Source organism: Piliocolobus tephrosceles, chromosome 11 (assembly GCF_002776525.5).
Source record: "Piliocolobus tephrosceles isolate RC106 chromosome 11, ASM277652v3, whole genome shotgun sequence".
Lineage (NCBI taxonomy): Eukaryota > Metazoa > Chordata > Mammalia > Primates > Cercopithecidae > Piliocolobus > Piliocolobus tephrosceles.
This window is the reverse complement of record NC_045444.1, coordinates 117,186,005-117,201,798: the sequence shown is the minus strand read 5'-3', so window position 1 is coordinate 117,201,798 and position 15,794 is coordinate 117,186,005. Positions and strand designations below refer to the sequence as shown.

At 41.6% G+C, this 15,794-nt stretch overlaps 1 protein-coding gene across 2 annotated transcripts in view; it reads right to left on the bottom strand.

The window, feature by feature from the left end:
* The window catches only part of CAB39 (calcium binding protein 39), a 109,705-nt gene that overhangs the window by 53,406 nt on the left and 40,505 nt on the right, over positions 1–15,794 (bottom strand). For both annotated transcript variants that reach the window (XM_023193899.2, XM_023193900.3), the window contains exon 2: positions 8,952–9,108. In XM_023193899.2, coding sequence (XP_023049667.1) covers positions 8,952–9,065 — 114 coding nt within the window. In that variant the 5' untranslated portion in view covers positions 9,066–9,108. The remainder of the gene's footprint in view (positions 1–8,951; positions 9,109–15,794) is intronic.

Below are 15,794 nucleotides of genomic sequence, written 5' to 3'. Positions count from 1 at the left end.
TTTGTCAATTAATATCAACCATTCCCTCTAACCATTAACCCTTTTTTGGTGCTTAATTCAATCACCCATAGAATGTGCTATTCTCCTCCAATTTTTGTCTTTCACAAACTTGGCTAATTAAACCCTTTAATTTTCTTCACATAAGTTAGTCACAATGAATGTCAGCTTACACTTGAGAACTGTTACCTTATAGATCACCAAAACCCTGCCAATAAGCTCACAGTGATTCAATTATCACATCCATTAGGTATGTTTATTTATCTAATCGGGAAAAATGTTCCCGGATCATCCTTAACTACAGGGAAGATGATGAATATAAACCTATATGGACAATACCAGGACCACCAGGAAAGATCTCTTGAGAAAGGTTAGTAACCCTGTTTTTTATTCCATTTTCAACAAATACAACTATTTGTTGAGCTCGATCTTTGAAAGGCTGACGGTCTAACATGGGGAAAACAGTAAGCATGTATCATTAAGTATAGTGCACAGGAAAAGAGAGCAAGATAAGGGGGAAGAGGAATGCCATAGGGTAGGGCTACATTTTAAATAGAGGGCTGGGTGAAAAATGGCACTTGAGCAAAGACTTTAAAAAGAGAGGAGGTAAGCCAAATAGAGCGCTAGGCAAAGAACCTTCCAGGCAAAGGAAAAAGCCAAATGCAAAGGTTTACAACAGGTAGGAGTATGACTGGAGTGCATGAGGAAAGGAGATCAATGTGGTGAAGAGTATTAGGAGACAAGATCACTGAAGGTCATGGGCCTCACTGTTCCGGGCAGGAGTTGGCATTTATTCTTCTGTAAAGGAACAGACAGTAAATATTTTAGGCTTTGCAGGCCATATAAGGTCTCTGCCTCATATACTTTGCTTTTTTAACCAACTCTGTAAATGTAAAAACCATTCTTAGCTCTCAAGATTGATAAAAATAGGCCTTACAAGATTTGCCCGCAGAACTTATTTTAGGCCCCTGTTAGGACTTTGACTTTTACTCTAAGGAATATATTACTTGACTAATGTTTTGAAAGAATCACTATGGCTGTAGGGAAACCAAGGGAGACCAGTGAGACAGTGAGCAGGACACTACAGTAATCCAGGGCAGAGGAAAGGACAGCTCGGGGAAGAAGGAAAATGGGGAGAAGGGATTAGATTCTGGACCTTCCCCCCCGCCCCCCCGATAAAATGGATAGATCTGGGGAGTGAGAAAGTAGTCATGGGTGACCCTTAAGATTTTGACCTGAAAAACTGAAAGGACAGTTCTGCTAATGATGAGCGTGAAGAATGTGAGTGGAACTGGTTTTGAAGTATGCATTTTGCTTCAAAACAGAGTAGAACTTGTATCTGTAAAGTTTCAAAATGATTCTGCTGTGATCTGAATAGAATTGCTTTAAGCATGATTTGGGAAGAAATGGCATTTTAACTATATTCCGTATTTACATCTGATAACAGACCAGGTAATTCTTGTACCTCTGAACAAGGTCCTCGAGCTTTCTTCATACAGGTTCAGAGTATTTCCTGATGAAAATGTTCCTGGACATCTTATATGGTTTTTTTTTTTTTTTTTTTTGCTGCTATAGTAAAAGAGCTACTTTTTTGTAAAATTACATTTTCTAGATATGGTTGGTGATATGATTGGGGTATCCGTCCCCTCCAAATCTCATGCTGAAATGTAACCCCCAGGCCAGGCATGGCAGCTCATACCTGCAATCCCAGCAATTTGGGAGGCCAATTTGGGTGAAGCTTAAGCCCAGGAGTTCAAGGCTAGCCTGGGCAACACTGTGAGACTCAGTCTCTACAAAAAATAGAAAAATTTGTCAAACATGGTGGCACATGCTTGTAGTCCCAGCTACTTGGCAGGCTGAGGATTGACTGAGCCTGGGAGGTAGAGGCTGCAGTAAGCTATGATTGTGCCACCGCACTCCAGTCTAAGTGACAGAGTGAGACCCTATCCCAAGAAAACACATAACCCTAGTGCTGGAGGTAGGGCCTGGTGGGAGGTGTCTGGATCATGGAGGTGGATCCCTCATGAATGGCTTGGTGCCCTCCCCATGGTAATGACAGAGTTCTCGCTGTGAGTTCATGCAAGATCTGGTTGTTTTAAAGACTGTAGCACTTCCTAGCCTTTCTCTCTCCTAATAAACTCTCATTTTCCCATTAATTATCTTGTATTTTGTAAATGTTATAAATATCTCTACACTAATTTTCCCTCTTTATCTGCAATAGGTATATTCTTTATTTCTAAACCACGTCTTTATGCATTGATTAGAATTTCCAGAACAACGCTGAACAAGTCGCAAGCACCTGGGTTTAAAGTCATCAGATTCTCAGTACGACATCAGTTGTTTTTCACTGTTTTCAACTTAGTGATTCAATTTTCACCTTTCCATTGTTTTCAGGTCTCGGTACCCTCTTCGTCATTTGCATTAGTTGCTACTTCCTTTTGAATCCTGATAAGAAAGTGAACTGGAAATTCCAGGGTTTTTCCCTCCTAAGCTATTTCAGCATAAGTAATTTGCATGGATTGCTCTTCAGAAATGCCTCCTTCCTTTGAACTAAAATTTATTTTTAATAAATTCAAATGTTTGTCTTTGTTTTGTTTATCCTAATACTGAAAAGTCGATTCTTGTTCAATGCTGGTTTAGGGCAGGAGTTCTCAATCTCGGCACTGTTAACATTTTTGGCTGGATAACCCCTTTGTTGTGGGGGGCTACTCATTCCCTGTTTAGCAGCATCTCTAGCCTGTACTAAGTAGATGTCAGTAGCAGTATTCCCCTAGTGTTACAACTTGTAATGTCTCCTGACATTACAAGTGTCCCCTTCAGGGCAAAATTGCCCCTGGCTGAAAATCATTTAGTCAAGCAGATGATATGGATTCCATCAGAGACTAAACTTGCCTTCAATCATTGAAGACTCATTTTCAATGTCACCTTCTCAACAAGACTTTCCCTACATAACTTACCTAAATTAGGACATTCTCCCTAACTGCAGCCACTCTCAAACACAGTCTTTTAACTATCATAGGACCTTTCAAAGTGCGGATGCTTGACGTCCTCAAGACCCTTTCAAAGGGTCTGTAAGGTCAAGGCTGTTTTCATATAAGACATGCGCTTCCTCCCTCCGTATCGCTATTTATACTGATGGTGCTGATACCTTGGCAGCAACCAAGGCAGTGACACCAAACTATAATGGCAGTTATTGCAGTCTTCATCACCGTGCACTCAGTTAAAAAAATGTCAGTCCAGCGGGAGGCTGAGGTGGGTGGATCACCAGGTCAGGAGATTGAGACCATTGTGGCCAACATGGTGAGACCCTGTCTCTACTAAAAATACAAAAAAAAAAAAAAAAAAAACTAGCTGAATATGGTGGTGCACGCCTGTAATCCCACCTACTTCGGAGGCTGAGGCAGCAGAATCTCTTGAACCCAGGAGGTGGCAGTTGCAGTGAGTCAAGATTGCACCATGGCACTCCAGCCTGGCGACAGAGCGAGACTCCGTCTCCAGAAAGAAACCAAAAAAAAAGTCCAACTTAAGAATGCTCATGAAGCAGTAAAAAATTAATTTTATTAAATCCTGACCTTTGAATATACATACAATATTTTTAACACTTGAGTTAACAAATGGGATGTACATATAAAGTACTTCTGGCTCCTTATAGAATGACTGGTTATCTTAAAGAAAAGTCCTTGTGTGATTATTTCAGCTGTAAGTTCAACTAACTGCTTTTGTTATCGCAAGAAAGACAAATTATTCAGACTTGAATTATTTGGCAGATATTTTCTCCAAAATGAACCCGTCATTTCAAGGAAAACGACGAACTGTATTTGTTGCCAAATCTGAATTCTGAAATTTGAATAGATCATGAATAAGCTTGACCACCTCCCAACATTCAAGACTCTTCTAATGAGATCCGTGGTGTTTTTTTTTTTTTTTTTTTTTGAGACAGAGTCTCGCTTTGTCACCCAGGCTGGAGTACAGTGGCACGATCTTGGCTCACTACAAGCTCCACCTCCCGGGTTCACACCATTCTCCTGCCTCAGCCTCCCAAGTAGCTGGGACTACAGGCGCCTGCCACCATGCCCAGTTGATTTTTTTGTATTTTTAGTAGAGACAGGGTTTCACTGTGTGAGCCAGGATGGTCTCAATCTCCTGACCTCGTGATCCGCCCGCCTCAGCCACCCAAAGTGCTGGGATTACAGGTGTGAGCCACTGCGCACGGCTAGATCAGTGGTGTTATTTAAAAATGTTAATCTGGGGCCGGGCGCGGTGGCTCAAACATGTAATCCAGCACTTTGGGAGGCCGAGACGGGCGGATCACGAGGTCAGGAGATGGAGACCATCCTGGCTAACACAGTGAAACCCCGTCTCTACTAAAAAATACAAAAAAACTAGCTGGGCGAGGTGGCGGGCGCCTGTAGTCCCAGCTACTCGGGAGGCTGAGGCAGGAGAATGGCGTAAACCCGGGAGGCGGAGCTTGCAGTGAGCGGAGATCCAGCCACTGCACTCCAGCCTGGGCGACAGAGCCAGACTTCCGTCTCAAAAAAAAAAAAAAAAAAATGTTAATCTTAATAATCTGTATAATGTGTCAACATCTGGGAGATCTGTATTATGTCAGTGATCCAACACAGATGCTCCTCATAAACTGATGATGGAGCTACATGCAGATATACCCATCAAAAGTTGAAAATATTGTTAAGTCAAAAGTGCATGTACTACACACCCAATTCACAGAACATCACAGCTTAGCATGGCTTACCTAAAATGTGCTCGGAACACAATAGCCTATCATTGGGCAAAGTCCTCTTACACAAAGCCTATTTTATAATAAAGTGTGGAATAGCTCACGTAATTTATTGAATATTGTTATGAAAGTGAAAAACAGAATGGTTGTATGGGTACTCAAAGTATGGTTTCTACTGAATGTACACCTATTTTGCAACATTGTAAAGTTGAAAAATCTTAAGTGGGGGACCATTTGCACTTCCCTTTTTTTTTTTTTTTTTGAGACAGAGTCTTACTCTGTCACCCAGGCTGGAGTACAGTGACACAATCTTGGCTCCCTGCAACCTCTGCTTCCCCCATTCAAGCAATTCTTCTGCCTCAGCCTCCTGAGCAGCTGGGACTATAGGAGCACGCCACCACGCCCGGCTAATTTTTGCATTTTTAGTAGAGATGGGGTTTCACTATGTTGATCATGCTAGTCTTGAACTCCTGAACTCCAGTGATCCACTCAACTCGGCCTCCCAAAGTGCTGGGATTACAGGCATGAGCCACCATGCCCAGCCACCATCTGTACTTTCTAAATGACCAAAACATGTTATAAAATCATATACTGGTAAAAGTATCTTTCAAAGTACAGAGTATAAAAAGTTCATTCATATAGTTTAATGTTCTGTAACCAATCAAGAAACCACCTATTGTGTGGCATTAAACATGTTACAGTATCTGAAAGGCTATTAAAATACTGCTCTTTTTTCTAACTACACAGCTATGAGACCAGGTTTTCTTTTGCTTTTCTTTTTTTGAGACAGACCGCACTTGTCATCCAGGCTGGAGTGCAGTGGCACCATCTCGGCTCATTGCAACCTCTGCCTCCCAGGTTTAAGAGGTTCCTGTGCCTCAGGCTCTTGACTAGCTGGGACTACAGGCGTGTGTCACCGTGCCTGGCTAATTTTTGTATTGCTAGTAGAGACAAGGTTTTGCTATGTTGGCCAGGCTGGTCTTCAACTCCTGGCCTCAAGTGATCCACCCACCTCGGCCTCCCAGGGTGTTAAAATTACAGGTGTGAGCCACCAGGCCCAACTTTAGGTATACATTTTCTTCATATGCTTAAAGCAAAATAATGTTTGAGCAGTTTGACTACAAACGTAGGTAAGATAATCCAGCTGTTTTCTATTAAGCCAGACACTGAGATTTTCAAAACTTAACACTTCTCACTAAATTTTTTGTTTTGGACAGTATGGTTATTTTTCATAAAAATACACTATTATAACTTATAATGAGCTTATTACTTTTAAATGTATTAATAAATATTTTTAAGTTTTTCAGTTTTAATTTATAATAGCATAGCATCAATAGATAACACACCTATACTTACACGAATCACTTTTCGGTCTTCAATAATTTAAGAGTGTAAAGGGGGTCCTGAGACCGAAAAGTTTAAGAAATGTCTCTATCATCACATCAATACATTCGATTGCTTTTGTGGCACTTGCTGCCAACTGAAATTCTTATTCAGTTATGTTTACTTATTTACTGTCCAGCTTTCCTTAATTAGAACGGAAGCTACAAAAGAGCAGAGACCTTGTCCATCTTATTGAGTATTATATCCCCACTGACTAAAATCTGACCCAGCATTTAGTAGGTGTTCAGTATGATTCTGATGAATAGAACGAATGTAATGAGTAGATAACATATTTAGCCACAGACAAAAGATGAATTATTTTAAATTTATAGGACATACACATTTCCCTTTCATCAATTTGCAGTTTTAGGATAAGGATTAAGGAATAGGCACTGAGGGCAGTTCCAGCAGACATGTATCATGTCTACTCTGTGAGGTCTGCTCTCTCCTGACTGCCTCTAGAGCCTAGTCATGGGTAACACCTCTGCTCTCTGCTGGCTGTAGCTGCCTCCACCTTGTGCAAAGCCCGTAGGCTATCAGGACTGCTGAGTGCTTCCTGAAGTTGAAGATGTCCAGCCATGAGAGGGAGGCCAAGTTATGTGCTATTACCCTCTGAGTGAGTAGATGTTAATGTGGTTCAGTCAAAAGTCCCCTCTAACTTCTTAAGGTCACTTTGTTTCTAGTTTCTGGAACTAAACTTTTCATATTTTTACATCCCATTGACCAATAAAATGAGAAATGTACTTGAATCCTGTGCTTACAATACCACTTACCAGCAGGGCACGGTGGTTCACGCCTGTAAACCCAGCACTTTGGGAGGCTGAGGAACACCTGAGATGAGGAGTTCGAGACCAGCCTGACCAATATCGTGAAACCCTGTCTCTAGTAAAACTAAAAAAATTAGCTGGACATGGTGGCAGGCACCTGTAGTCCCCAGCTACTCTGGAGGCTGAGACAGGAGAATTGCTTGAACCCGGAGGTAGAGGTTGCAATGAGTTGAGATCGTGCCATTACACTCCAGCCTGGCCGACAGAGCAACACTCCATCTCAGAAAACAGCAACAACAACAAAAAAGAAAAAACAAAAAACAGTATCATTTACCTTACCCAAGGAAATTCTCTTAGAATCTATATTCTCTTATTATAAATTGTTTCGATTAATCTAGTTTCCTAGTCCAAAGGGCATTAGAAACATTGAACAGAATGAGAAAATGAAAGGAAGCTGGGTAAGCTTAAGATCAGCCAGCAGCACATACCAAAAGGTAATAATAAGCAATAAAGGAAAATACAGACAGAACAGAAATGATAACTCATAGGTACCGAAGCTAGGACCATTTAGAAGCAGGAACAATTAGTTGTATACTCCTCAAACTCACCTGAAAGCATCCATTCTATACTGCAGCATAATCCTTATAACAGAAATCCCAAATCAAATAATGATTATGACATTCGAAGAGGTTAGAACAGACACAAGTGATACAACAACTATGCTGCTTAGTTACCCTGAACTAAGGTACCACCTTAGTTCCAGTACCATCGCACTCCAGCCTGGTATTATTAATGGTATGTCATATTGTTTACTGTTAAGTACTTACATGTGAATAAGTGTAAGAAAATGGCTGCTTATCGGTAACATATAAATTCAGCCAGGAATGATGATGATGCCACAGAACCACAGACTGTGACACTGGTGGCTGAGAGAGCAACATCTGTGCCTTTTGATACTTCAATTTACACAAACTTCATTTAATGCAAATTTTAAATACTGTACAAAATTACCTTCAGTCTATGTATATAAGGTGTATATAAAACATAAATGAATTTCATACTTAGACATGGGTCCCATCCCCAAGATCTCATTATGTACATGCAAATATTCCTTAAAAAAAAAAAAAAAAAATCCAAACTCTGCAACACTTCTGATCCCAAGCATTTTGGCTAAGTGACACTAAACCTCTACAATTTACTCAGAGAAACAAAGACCAGATCACGAAGGTCCTGCGTGTTACAAGAAGAATTTACACTGAAGATGTAAAGCAGAGATGATTTTTAGAAAGTGCAGTAAGAAGGCTACTGCTAAAATCACAAAGAGTATGAACATCTTCTTCTAGAAGGAATGGAAGTCAGAATTGATTCATAAACAATTTAGGGAGTTGAACAGGATTTAGTGAACAATTATGTTTTAGGGAAGAGAGGGCAAGACACAAGTGGGATGAAAGCTGGGTTTTGGACTGTGGTGACTGCGTAGGTGGAGGCACTGGCACGGATACAGTAAACATAGGAAGAAAACCAGGAGTGGTGTCCTCCCAGGAAGATTGTGGGGGAACCACTGATTTCAAGAATCAGGTAACTGGCACTTATATCTCTTAAGTTGTCTGCTTGGCCTTCTTTCAAGTGTACTTTACTTCCTTCTGTTCTTGCTCTAAAACTTTTACAAACAAACAAACCAAGCAGATAACTGATAACTGTAATTCTAGTACTTTGGGAGGCAGGGGTGAAAGATCGCTTGAGGCTAGGCGTTTGAGACTAGCCTGGGCAACATAGCACAACCCTGTCTCTACAAAAATAATTAGTAATAAACAAATAAGAATCAAACACTTCAAGAATGAAATAAACACAATTTAAATAAACTTGAAAACCTGAGAGAACAGTTAGAAATCGATTTGTTAGATGAAATTTCAGAATTTTAGTATGTTGCAACAGCAGGATATGCTGCTTTTCAATGTTATTTTTAAAATCCAAAATAAACCCAAATTGGGACTTACTGATTTCTCACGTAAGGTGTCTTGCATTTGCTAATTAAGAGATTTCAAACATAAATAAAGCCAAATCCATACCTTTTCTGCTTTTTTATCAGAAATGTCTTGCTTTTCCAGAACAGCCATGCTCTCCTTCAGATTCTTCACAATGTCTGCTGGAGATTTGTGAGACTTCCCGAACGGGAACGGCATGACGGCAGCGGCAGCGGCCTCCGCTGCACTCCACCTGTGCTACCTAGAACACAGCACAAGGTTCATGTGAGCAAACACTGCGATCAATGGAAGACAGACTTTCTAAATCCTAATCTGGAAAAAAACCCCATGTTTAGGAAAGTCATTTTACGTAACTTTCAAAATCAGTAGGAACAGGGAAATCCACAAATATATGCAAGAAATGATAATACACAGATGTCTTAGAATTACAGAACACTATATTTTTCAAAACACTTTGTTTTTCTTTCCTTCAAATCAACTGCTCTCCTAACCACCCAAATGGGGATGAACATGCTGCCTGATGCTACTGAGATAGAGAGCAGCAGCTCCCACTCACAGGGCAACTGTTACTGCCAGGCCTGATGCTGAGCACTAGAATTCATCATTTCATGAAACCCTTTCTAACAATCTCCTGCTCCTGTTTACTGGTGAAGTTTAGCAAGGTTGAGAGTCAGGCTCAAGGTACTAAGTGGTTGAACAAGCTCAGATCTGTCTTGATCCAAATTATCCTTAATCACCACACTGTACATCAAAATGATAATCTATTTTACAGCTGAGGCAACTGAGGCAAAAACTTAGGTAGTGTGTTCAGCCAAACAGCACTAGCAACAGCCTACTGTCTAGGTCTCTCCAGATGCTCTCCCGGTGTTCATGCTGCTCCTCCTAAGCACCCAGTGGGTTGCCCCGAATATGGCACACACTTCCTCGGCATACCCATCCTCTTATTCAGGGTCTCAGAGCTAGAGAGAAGCCTGGATGGGGGAAAAACTCTCCCATTAAATCTAATCCCCTATGTGACAGTTGTCAACATGTATTTGCCTGGATTTGACCATCTCCTATGAAAGAACTCGCTGGATAAAACCCCGGGGATGATGAACTTCTAGAAGTTCTTAATTTTGGGGGTGTAGTAGAAAACAACATTTCAACCACATAAACCACAGTATTACATCATCCAAAAGGAGGACATGAAACTATTCCAAGAAGGCACTATGAAGAAACAAAGTTAACAAGACGAACAATGGAAGTGACTGGGGAACATGTTGGAAGCTACCATTTTTCAGTAAAAAAAAAACCTAGAAGTTAAACTCATAGGCACTAAACAGTCTCGTATCAGACACCAAAAGATGACACTTTTTAGAAAAACCTGTATTTTTTTTTTTTTTGAGACGGAGTCTCGCTCTGTCGCCCAGGCTGGAGTGCAGTGGCCGGATCTCAGCTCACTGCAAGCTCCGCCTCCCGGGTTTCCGCCATTCTCCTGCCTCAGCCTCCCAAGTAGCTGGGACTACAGGCGCCCGCCACCTTGCCCGGCTAGTTTTTTTTTTTTTATTTTTTAGTAGAGACGGAGTTTCACCGGGTTAGCCAGGATGGTCTCGATCTCCTGACCTCGTGATCCGCCCGTCTCGGCCTCCCAAAGTGCTGGGATTACAGGCTTGAGCCACCGTGCCCGGCCAGAAAAACCTATATTTAACTGCCCAAGGTGCTCTCCACACACACCCAAGTAAGAAAAGGTGGCTCTCAGACACCCCAACCCTACGGTTTTCCTTCTATATAAACACAAAAACACATCCATTGCATAGTATAACACTTCTTTTGAGCTTTGCCTAATATTTCATTTGATGAACATACTTGAGTGCTTTTCCCTTAAGTCTGAAATAGAGTGACTTCGGCTGGGCGCGGTGGCTCAAGCCTGTAATCCCAGCACTTTGGGAGGCCGAGGCGGGTGGATCACGAGGTCAGGAGATCGAGACCATCCTGGCTAACATGGTGAAACCCCATCTCTACTAAAAATACAAAAAAACTAGCCGGGCGTGGTGGTGGGCGCCTGTAGTCCCAGCTACTCAGAGGCTGAGGCGGGAGAATGGCGTGAACCCGGGAGGCGGAGCTTGCAGTGAGCCGAGATCACGCCACTGCACTCCAGCCTGGGTGACACAGCGAGACTCCATTTCAAAAAAAAAAAAGAAATAGAGTGACTTACATATTTGTTTATAAAGAATGTTTAAAACATGCAAATGAATGCTGTCAAGCCTACAACTAAATCATAAACAAGTATGTTATTTCTCAACATGTTCTGAGGTGAACTGTTCTAACCCATCTCTAACCCCAAATATTGCCTATCTCACCTTCTGTCACCTTGTAAATCCTTTTTTGATCAAATTAAAAACACATTTTCATTAACCAAAGAGAAACAGTTTAATGCATGTCCTTTGTCATAGGTTCTTAAATATCCAAGAATTTTTTTTTTTTGAGAGTCTCGCTGTGTCACCCAGGTTGGAGTACAGTAGCACAATCTTGGCTCACTGTAACCTCCATCTCCCAGGTTCAAGCGATTTTTGGGCTTCAGTGTTAGCCTCCCAAGTAGCTGGGACTATAGGTGTGAGCCACCAACCCAGCTAATTTTTGTATTTTTAGTAGAGATGGGCTTTCACCATGTTGGCTACGCTGGTCTCAACTCCTGGCCTCAAGGGATCCACCCACCTTGGCCTCCCAAAGTGCTGGGATTACAGGTGTGAGCCACCATGCCCAGCCGTAAAATCCAAGGATGTTTAAGTCCACTTCTAAATAACTTTTCTATGCCTAAAAGTTTGAACTGATGTTAGGGGAGCCACCCTCAACTATCATATGATTGCTCTACAAGCTAGATGGGACAGAAAGCCTGGGACATTCTTTTCCTTTTCCTGGATCATTACTTTTTCCTTTGGGCAGGGGAGTGGGCATGGAGGTGGGGGCATGCAGGTTGCTTCTCCATAAACAGTGTATCACACTCACAATATGTCCTCTGAAAATATTATCTTTCCTATCTCTAACTCTGCAAATAACAGCAGTGATGTGGAGGGTGGGAATGTTTAAATGGTATTTTGCAGGAAGTGTTACGGTGCTATGCAACAGAGATATTTTCAGCTCTGGCTCAATGGTGAAAGATGTGACTTTCCAGGGTTAACAGAGGTTTACAAGTCCTACCACACACCAAAAGTTGGCTATAGCAGAAAGAGTACAGCCACCAAAAAGAACACATATATAAAATACTTCTGTGTGGGCAAGGGGAGGCACGACACAATTATTTCTGTTAATTAATATACCAGGCAGCTAAGATTTTACAGAACATATGAACAAGTAAGACTGTATTCTATAGAAATACAGGCCAGGTGAGGTGGCTCGCATCTGTAATCTCAACACTTTGGGAGTCTGAAGTGGGGGGACTGCTTGAGGTCAGGAGTTCGAGACCAGCCTAGGCAACATAGCGAGACCCTGTCTCTACAAAAAATTTAAAAATTAGCTGGGCATGGTGGTGCATACGTGTGAGCCTACCCAGCTAACTGGAAGGCTGAGGTTGGAGCATTACTTGAGCCTAAGAGGTGGTGACTGCACCACTGCTCTCCAGCCTGAGTGACAGAGTAAGACCCTGACTTAAATTTAAATAAGAAGGAAAAGAAACACAGTAACAACTACCCAAAACAAGAAGTGACATTCCTCAGTAGGATCCAAACACATTGGTAAATAAATAATTTTTCATGATTTAGTTTTAAAAATACAGTTAAAGGCCGGGGGTGGTGGTTCACGCCTGTAATCCTAGCACTTTGGGAGAATGAGGCCAGCAGATCGTGAGGTCAGGAGTTCAACACCACCCTGACCAACATAGTGAAACCCCGTCTCTACTAAAAATACAAAAATCAGCTGGGCGTGGTGGCGTGCGCCTGTAATCCCAGCTACTTACGAGGCTGAGACAGAGAATCGCTTAAACCGGGAGGGGGAGGTTGCAGTGAGTTGAGATCACGCCACTGCACTCCAGCCTGGGTGACAGAGCGAAACTCCATCTCAAAAATAAATAAATAATAAATAAATAAATAAATAAATAAATAATACAGTTAAAACCTATCCTCTTTAAAGTATGAGTGTAATAATTCTCAAAAATCATGTATGTCCTTAGGCTCATCAACTCTTAATATAATTACCCAAGATTTTGGTAGGCAAAAACAAGGAAATAACACTCCCCAAAACTTCTGCATTACAGAATTTGTTTCTTATGTTCAGGTTTGCTAAGTATCAAGCTTAAATATCTTACACAGTCATGTAGCTGCCTGACGAGGTTTCAGTCAATGATTGACTGCATTACATGACAGTGGTCCCATAAGATTACAATGGAGCTTAAAAGTTCCTATCACTTAGTGCTTTGTGCTACAAATACATACTGTATTCAACACAGTAACATGCTGTACAGGTTTACAGCCTAGGAGCAACAGACTACATCACATAGATTACTAGGTAGTTGACTATACTATCTAGGTTTGTGTAAGTACTGTACACTCTATGACATTTGCACAACGACAAAACTGCCTGATGCATTTCTCAGAATCCACCCCAGTTGTTAAGCAACACAGGAGTTAATTCCTTCACAGGATTGTGTGTGACCTTCAGACAATGCTCAAGTGATAGCAAAGGCATCTTTAAGAGTGGACTCCAGTTGGTACTGCTTTATCCTGGTGGGGGATGCTGCCTTCCAAAGGGCCTGGTCCACCATCAAGCCATTTGGAGTGTTCTGTGACCTTGAAGGATGTGAAGCACATGGGCACATGTCTGAGTTTTGAAACTGACAATCCCTAGAGTATGGAGATGCCCAAGTTGGAAGTAGCAATGGTTCGAGAAGGGTTCCAGCAGTTTAAAGATACATTTCACCATAACAATCCACCTACCTTTCTCATCTCCCCTTTAGCATCAGCAATATTTCCTTTTATACATATTTGGAGGAATTTAAGGGAATAACACGAATCCACTGGTTAAGATCTTCAATAATTTTTCACTGCCCTTAGAATAAAATCCAAATTCCATGACCAAACCCCAAAAGCGAATGTAATAAAAGCAAAGATAAATAGCTGGGGCTTAAAGTGCTTTTGCATGGCAAAAGAACAGTTAGCAGAGTAAATAGACAACCCACAGAGTGGGAGAAAATCTTCACAATATACATCTGACAAAGGACTAATACCCAGAATCTACAACAAACTCAAACAAATCAGTAAGAAAAAAATAAACAATCCCATCAAAAAGTGGGCTAAGGACATAAATAGACAATTCTCAAAAGAAGATATACAAATGGCCAATGAACATATGAAAAAATGCTCAGCATCACTAATGGTAAGAGAAATGCAAACCAAAACCACAATACGATACCACCTCACTCCTGCAAGAATGGCTATAATCAAAAAATCAATAAACAAATACATGTTGGCATGGATGTGGTAATCAGAGAACACCTCTACACTCCTGGTGGGAATGTTAACTAGTACAGCCACTATGGAAAAGAATGTGGAGATTCCTTAATTCTTTAATTCCTTAAAGAACTAAAAGTAGAACTACCACTTAATCCAGCAATCCCACTACTGGGCATCTACCCAGAGGAAAATCATGGAACCAATCCAAATGCCATCAATCAACGAGTGGATGAAGAAACTGTGGGGTGTGCATGTGTATGTGTGTATATATATGATGGACTACTAAGCCATAAAAAGGAATGAATTAACAGCATTTGCAGCAATCTGGATGAGACTGGAGACTATTATTCTAAGTGAAGTAACTCAAGAATGGAAAACCAAACATGTTCTCACTGATATGTGGGAGCTAAGCTTTGACAACACAAAGGCATTAACAATGATAATTTAAGAATGATACAATGAACTTTAGGGACTTGCAGGGAAGGGGGCGAGGGATAGAAGACTACAAATAGGCCGGGTGCGGCGGTTCATGCCCGTAATCCCACCATTTTGGGAGGCCAACGCAGGTGGATCACCTGAGGTCAGGAGTTTGAGACCAGCCTGGCCAACATGGCAAAACCCCATCTCTACTAAAAATACAAAAATTAGCCGGGCATGGTGGCACATGCCTGTAATCCCAGCTACTAGGGGGACTGAGGCAGGACTGCTTGAACCTGGGAGGTGTAGGTTGCAGTGAGCTGAGATCATGCCACTGCACTCCAGCCTGAGCAACAGAGTGAGAAGAAGAGGAGGAGGAGGAGGAGGAGGAGGAGGAGGAGGAGGGGAAGGAGGGGGGGGAAGAGGAAGGAAGAGGAAAAGGGGAAGGAGGAGGGAAAGGGGAAGAAGAGGAAAGGGAAAAGGAAGAGGAAGAGGAAGAAGATGACAACGACTACAAATATGGTACAGTCTACACTGCTTCGATGATGGGTGCACCAAAACCTCACAAACCACTAAAGAACTTATGTAACCAAATACTACCTGTATCCCAATAACCTGTGGGAAAAAAATTTAAAAATAAATAAAATCCACATTCCTCACCATGGTCCTCTAGGCTCTAGCTGTCTGCACCTCACAGCACAGCCGCCAGCCTTGATCCTAGAGGTCCAGGCACACTGATGTCCTCTCTGCTCCCCAAACGACTTCTAAGCCAGAGTATCAAATTTGCAAATATGGTAAAATTGCAACTTTAAAATTTAGATGGTTGGTGGGTGTGTGGGTTTTCATTGTTAGTTAACTTTTCTGTATGTTCTATGTTTTTCTTAATATTGCTTTAAAACAGCCTTAACTATGTTTTGGACATAACTGAAGTTCACGAAGAAAATGAACAGAAACAGATTTTAATTAAAAAATTCATTTGGCTTTCAAATACAATCCTCTTGTCCATTACATTTTTTTTTGAGATGGAGTCTTGCTCTGTTGCCCAGGATGGAGTGCAGTGGCACAATCTCGGCTCACTATAACCTCC